This window comes from Charadrius vociferus, unplaced genomic scaffold (assembly GCF_000708025.1).
Source record: "Charadrius vociferus isolate BGI_N301 unplaced genomic scaffold, ASM70802v2 scaffold633, whole genome shotgun sequence".
NCBI classification, from domain to species: domain Eukaryota; kingdom Metazoa; phylum Chordata; class Aves; order Charadriiformes; family Charadriidae; genus Charadrius; species Charadrius vociferus.
The window spans coordinates 305,198-311,844 of NW_009647428.1; the positions used below are offsets into that span (position 1 = coordinate 305,198).

At 49.3% G+C, this 6,647-nt stretch overlaps 1 protein-coding gene across 1 annotated transcript in view; it reads left to right on the forward strand.

The window, feature by feature from the left end:
* The window catches only part of TRMT10B (tRNA methyltransferase 10 homolog B (S. cerevisiae)), a 6,556-nt gene extending 2,084 nt beyond the window's left edge, over window positions 1-4,472 (forward strand). The window contains exons 2-7 of the mRNA XM_009880558.1: window positions 9-123; window positions 829-981; window positions 1,739-1,817; window positions 2,659-2,726; window positions 3,022-3,145; window positions 4,366-4,472. Coding sequence (XP_009878860.1) covers window positions 9-123; window positions 829-981; window positions 1,739-1,817; window positions 2,659-2,726; window positions 3,022-3,145; window positions 4,366-4,472 — 646 coding nt within the window. The remainder of the gene's footprint in view (window positions 1-8; window positions 124-828; window positions 982-1,738; window positions 1,818-2,658; window positions 2,727-3,021; window positions 3,146-4,365) is intronic.
* Window positions 4,473-6,647: the final 2,175 nt, after the last annotated feature.

Genomic DNA, 6,647 nt, shown 5'->3' on the forward strand with positions numbered 1-6,647 from the left:
GCGGGTAGCCGGGACCGCGGGAGGGCCGCGGCCGCCCTGGCGAAGGAACGGCTTCTGGAGGCCCAGGCGTTGGGGCCCCGGCTCTGTGTGGACCTCGGCCTGGCCCACTGCATGTCGCAGAAGGTATGGGGGACCGTCCTGTTGCGGCCTTCTGCACCGGTGCTGCCACTGCCCGACGGCACAGGCCCACTGCAGGGTCTGGAGACTGCTCGGAGGTGCTGGGGAGATGTGCCCCATGATAGCCTTGACACGGCCCAGCAGCTGCTCTTCATATCTATCTGTCTCTCTCTGCTTCTGCTCTGGAAAGTGCCCTGCCCTGTGCTGTTCCTGGAAGGTGCTGTTTGTAGGGAGGGAGCAGAGGGGAGTCCTCTGAAACAGGGCTGGGGGAGAGGAGGTAGCTGGGGAAGGTCTGTTTTAGCTGTGCTGGGAAACAGAAACTTTCCAGCTCAGTTTGAACCAGGATGTGTGAGGGTGCACACATAGCAGCTCCCCTGAGCTCAGTCTTGGGGGCTCCCCTTCCGTCTATGCCCATCCCTCTAGGGCTGCCTGGACTCCAGCATGGGCTGGCTGCACAGCTGTGAGAGAGAGGTGGGGGGGAGCATCTGTCATTTGTTTCAGTGGCCAGTCCAACCCAAACCACAACACCCAGCTCTCTGGTTTTCCTTTAGACCCAGAGGCAGCTGAGCAGTGCTCCCCAGAACAGCCTTTCCAGAGCCTCAGAAACCAGCCAGTGACATGGGCATGGTGGATGTCTGCAGGCCATGAATGGAGCAGTGTTACCCCCTGCCCTTAGGCTTGTGGGTCACTGTGCTTGTTGTTTGTTGGAAGGAAACAAGCCGCCTCGCCTCCCAGATTAGGAGACTCTACGGGGCAAACAGGCGGGCCAAGAAGCCATTTTGGCTCTGTCTGACGGAGTTTGTGGTGGGCTCGTTGATCTATGAGGAGTGTTTTCGCATGAACGACGGCTTCTCCAATTATTTGGTAAGGGTCTCTGACCACAGTATTTTCAAGGCTCGTAGCACCCCACAGCCACAGTGTTGGCCCTCCCTGTTGGCCCAAGACAGGCTGAGGTGGGCTGGGATGGTGGGAATGCAGTTCAGTGACAGTGGTTAAGGTCCGATCTTCTTGCCCTTTGGCAGGAGACAAGAACTGACAGATAATGGGGTGATGTGCGAGGCCTTCTGGTTGGACCTCGTGGCCTTCCTGCCTGCAGGAGGAGAATTCCTTCTCCAGATGTTACTTCTGCGAAGAGACCTGTGATATCAGGGACGGGCAGACATATAAGCTTGGTCAGGCTCTGGGCAGATCACACAGTCCTGTCCTGAGTTTTTGTACCAAGCTTGGTCTGACTTGAGCACGAGACCCACACGTACAGGTTATAGCAGTGACATTGAGTTGTGTGTTCTACAGTGCGTGTAGGGCAGCACGTGGTAAGAGTGAGGAGAGAAAACCACCTGCAGTGGAGATTCTTGAATCTCTCAAGAATTAGAATCTCATTTAAAATTAGATAATTATTTCTGATCTCCCTTCCTCAAATCGCATCTAGGTATTTTTATGAGAAGAAAATTAAATGGATTTTGAGATAGGTATTGTTCATTAAAAAACACACTCTACTTATAGGAGTTTAAACACCTAAAGCAGTAGAGTCAGTTCTGGTATATTTCTGTGTCTGAGAGCGGGTTTTGCTCTGGCAGATGGAGTTTGGGCTAATGGACTTCTCCTATCTTGCATTTTTCAGATGGAAACAACTCAAGAAAGTTACCTGGACCTGTTTCCTTTAGATGCAATTGTTTATCTCACTCCTGACTCCGAGAATGGTAAGTACACTTGCTTTAGGCACAGGGGAATTGGGGCAAAAGGTTGATTTTTAAGCGCTTTTTTTTTTATTTTGAGTCTATTTCTTTCTTCAAGTGATTCATTTCCAAGCATTTACTGTCTCAAATTGCATGAGATACACAGTGTACTTAGGTCTGATGCTAAATCTATTCATATCTTGATCTGTTTCGACAGATGGACAGGTTTTGAGACAGGGCTGCATGTCATCTGCAGGAGACTTAACTTAAAACCCATGTGTAGATCCCCTGCAAGTTTGTAATACTACGGAGTGGCAAAGGGAAGATGCTGTGGCAGTTTTGAATACAGTCTAAATTACATCTTTCTCTGAAATAACGCAGGAGTAACAATGTTCCCTTTATTGCTTAATTTGCTACTGTGTTTATTTTCTCTTCTTCCTCCATTTCTAACCGGCCACATGTTCCTGGGGACATAGATCCCTTTCTTGTTCTACACAAGTGCCTTACTCTGAAAAAGAATCTGGTAAGGGTGGGGGAAGGTTTCAGTAGGTGACCTAGAGAGTGGGGAGGCATCTGCAGATCAGCCACATCTCAGAACAGACAATGGTTAAACAGAGCAATGTGTGGTATCTCTGGCACTCCTGTGCTTTCAGCCTATGTCTGATCTCCCCCTTTCAGTCCGCCTGTGCATTCAGGCGGACACTTCTGCTTGTGAACCCAAAGCCTCCTTCACTGTCTGAGGTTCCAGGGTGAGGGGTGACTCTGGCCACAGCTTTTTCATGGAAGTGGGCTCTTGTTTGGGGGATGGTGTGGTGCAGGATTTTACTGTTGTATGGTGGTGAGCAAATGCTTCTCTTGTTTCTAGTCCTTGAAGATATTGATCCAAGTAAGGTGTACGTCCTTGGAGGACTTGTGGATGAAAGTATTCATAAGGTGGGTAGTAGCCTATTGGAATCTGAAGGTGCTGTCTGCTCCATTCTCTTATGAGAGCAGAGATGTCCCATTGGTAGCACCCAGTGCTGCTGCTGCTTCTATTTGAGACATTGCTATTGTGCCACCATCCATTTTCCTCCAAATTTCTGCCTGAATCCAGCACCAGGCTGAGAGAGACTGCAACAGTCTGGGTGAAATGAGCCCCAGGACAGTTTTTGGCTTTGCAGCTTGTACCCAAAATGATGTGCATTCAAGTTTGTGCACATTGGGCACCTTGTTCCTGTTTCCTTTGCAGAACCTGACTCTGCAAAGGGCACAAGAGCAGTCCTTGCAAACAGCCCGCCTCCCCATTCGCGAGTACATGGTGAAAACTGTTAACACCAAGAACTACCACTCGGAGACACTGGCAATTAATCAAGGTGAGAGGCTGAGCAGGGGGGAGGGGGGTTGGCTATCGAGCAGCAGAGTTTGCAAACTGGAGGCCTAGTGCTAAGTAATGGGGAAAACACTGTGAGCAGAGGTTTCTGTTACTAGGTTTTACTCCTGCTGCCCTCACTTTAACACCTTGTGTGCTTCTCTGCATCAGCCCGTTCTCAGAGGAGCAGGACCTGCTTTGCACAAAGTAGCAAACAGCTGGTGTGAGGAGATGTGTCCCTCCCAGGCAAGGGAGGAGGACAGAAGTTGTCAGGCTCAATCAAGGCAAGGCTCACCCTGGTGTGTGTTTGTGTGATGGGTCCATGTTGTGACCATGGGCTGGGCTACCAGGTCACATCAGTGGATGTGCTTATGCTCCTTCACCTCTGCTGGCAATCTGTGGCTTTGTAATGTGAACGCCTCTTTGCTAGGAACTATGGAGCAGCTTGTAGAATCATAGAATGGTTTAGGTTGGAAGGGACCTTGAAGATCATCAAGTTCCAACCCCCCTGCCATGGGCAGGGACACCTCCCACTGGACCAGGTTGCCCAAGGCCACATCCAGCCTGGCCTTAAACACCTCCAGGGATGGGGCCTCAACAACTTCTCTGGGCAACCTGTTCCAGTACCTTACCACCCTCAAAGTGAAAAATTTCTTCCTAATGTTTAATCTAAACCTGCCCTCTTCCAGTTTAAAGCCATTCCCCCTTATCCTATCATATCCTAGGCCAGCTCTAGCATTGTCACCTCTGTCAGCACAAGGCAGAGGAGGTGGTGCAGGGCTCTGCAGAGCACCAAGCCTAGGTGCTAGAGACCACTGTGTGTCCCAAGGGAGCCCTGATGTGGAGATACAGCATCTGAGAAGCGATGGTGGAAGCACAGTAGGTATGACCCACCGTGGGTGTACTGTCGTCAGCAGCACAGACAGGCAGTACAGGTTAGTCAAAATGGTGACTGGGCCACCTTGCTTTAGTTGACATGGCCTCTGCTTTTCCTAGCCAGACTTCCCCAAAGTCATCTTCAAAATAGTCACCTGCTCCTAGATGAGCTGCCTGAAACACTTGCTCATCAAATTTTAAATGAGAAGGAATGCAAACCCCATGCTAACCTTCTCTGAGAATCAAGTATTATGATTTCCTGATGTTTTGCAGCCAGTGGCGTGTGCATTATAGAGCTTGCTATTGATACTGGTATCACAGCATGGTACATTTCTCTGTTCGTGACAGTCTTTGATGTCTTATCAACGTACTATGAGACTCGAAGCTGGCCAGCAGCCTTGAAAGCTGGAGTGTCTTCTGGAAAAGGCTATATGCTGCCAGATGCAGTGAAATAAGTGGAAATACCTCAGCATGATAATGCACAAGAAAAGTCTTTATTTTGTGATGTTAAGGAGCTGTGCAGACAAGAGAGGCAAACTCCAAATTTCAAGCAGAGGCATCAGCATGAATGTGCGTAGAGAAAACAGCTCTGATTAAATCTTCTTTAATGATCATGTCAAGAGTGACACATTCTACCTCAGCAGTACAATGCTGGAAATGTCTTTTCCCCTTGAAGAGAAAACAAAGCCGATGGAGCCCTGGGATCAAGTAAAAACTGACAGGAATCCAGTTTTGCTGCTTTGCAGATGCTTGTTAGAGTGTTTCTGACTGTTGCATCTACACTTGTTCTGGGACTGGGAGCACCGCTTTAAGGTGTTTCTTTCATCGTGATTAAACAGTAAGGTGAAGTTAGAATTAAAAAACTCACTGGTGGGGAAAATTCCTTCCCATGGAAGATGACAGCACTGGTCCAACAGGGGAACAGAAGATGGGAAGTGATTCCCCAGTGGAGAAAACAGTTCCCAGGTGTGCACTGTCCTAACAACATTAAACCAGTTGAAGACTTGTTGAGTTGTTGAAGCCTATAGCTAATCCTGTGCATCTAATCTAAAATAAAATGTTTACTCTTAAACTCCCATTGCATCCTTACAGTTACTGATGTGTGCATGGTACATTATCACATCCTGACGTGTGAAGTTCACTAACCCTGACTTTCCTCCAGGAAAAGTACCTGGGATTTGACTGTGCCCTGCACAAAGAGCAGGGACATATTTCATGGCCACAGCAGAAAGCATTTTTGATGCATCTAAGTCAATATGTTACCTGAGCCGTTGTTGCTAGAAAAGAAACCCCTAACAATCAATGACTATGTCTAACCACCAGTGGAAGAACGAAGGTCTTCTGAGGTAAACTGCTATCTCATATGCTTACATGTTTTCATTTCTCCTTCACATCAAACCCTCTTACAACACCTGGAATTCAGTGCCCATGAGACAGTGTCAGTAGGGCCTGTGGCAGCAGAAGCTGTTGGTGGACACCCCATGTAGGCTGAATTTGTGTTTGTCAGTGCCTGTTGCTTTGCTGTGCTCTATGGGCTTTTTTGGTGTCCCGTGGACTCTTCATAGTTTCACATCCCCCTGCTCATCAGCTGGGGGTGCATAGTTAGAGGTCTGCATTTGGGCTTCAGTGTAAGAAACTTAAACTTTCTAATTGAGCCCGAGTTTGCTAGGCAGCAGCATATGCTAACCCAAAACACCAGGCAGTGATACCCTCCCCAGTGGTTGAAGGTACTTTGGCCACCCTGTCCCTGCGTGGTCAAGAAAGCGGACTGCCCTTGGTTAGCTAGCATTCTGCGTGCAGGCACACTGAGAGTATCAGCTGTAGGGGACTTGGTATAAGGCTACTAAAGGTTACCGAATTCCTGTGGGTGTTTTCCTGGCAGTTAGAGTCTGCCTGGTTAGGGAGCTTGAGTTGGGGTGCTGCAGGGCTCCCTTCTGCCCCAGCTGCTGTCCTTTTCCACAGTAGGGTTCATCTGCAAGGACTTACCGTATTCCCTCTGGAGGCATTAAAGAATGAGCAAAAAGTGGTGGTGGCCTCCCTCAGATGTTACAGGGCCACATGACACTCCTGTCCCCATGCTGCCCTGGTACTTGGGGAGGTATGGCAGAGATGGCCACCTCTTGTGGCCCGCCCATGCTCCTCCACTGCCTGGAGGAGACTCTTCCATTCTGAGCACGCTCAGCTGCAGCAACTGACCTGCTGCAGCAACAGCTTGTCGCGCAGCGCTCCTGCTGCAGGCATCCCTCAGAGAAAGCTAGCCACTGCCAAACAAGCCCCTCTGTTAGACACTAGCAATTGGGAACCTGCCTCTGCCCACTTCATCAGAGGGTGTTGAGGTCATGCCTCCAGCACTAGTGTGCTGATACACTGGGGATGCGCAGCTAGATGACCTTTAAGGGCAAACAGCTCATACCTAGCTAGGGATATACTGCACATGACAGAAGAAGAGCTACTGATGAGGCTGTGAAAAGGGGCTTGCCCTCTCCTAGGGAGGCCAGTGTAATGGGTCATCACATCTGTGAAGGTGGCATTTCAGTCTCAGGCCTTACTCATTCCTTCTGGAAGCTGCAGATCCATAAGTAGCATGGGGGGTTAATCAGGGACTTTCTCAAGCACCAGCAAATGGAAAC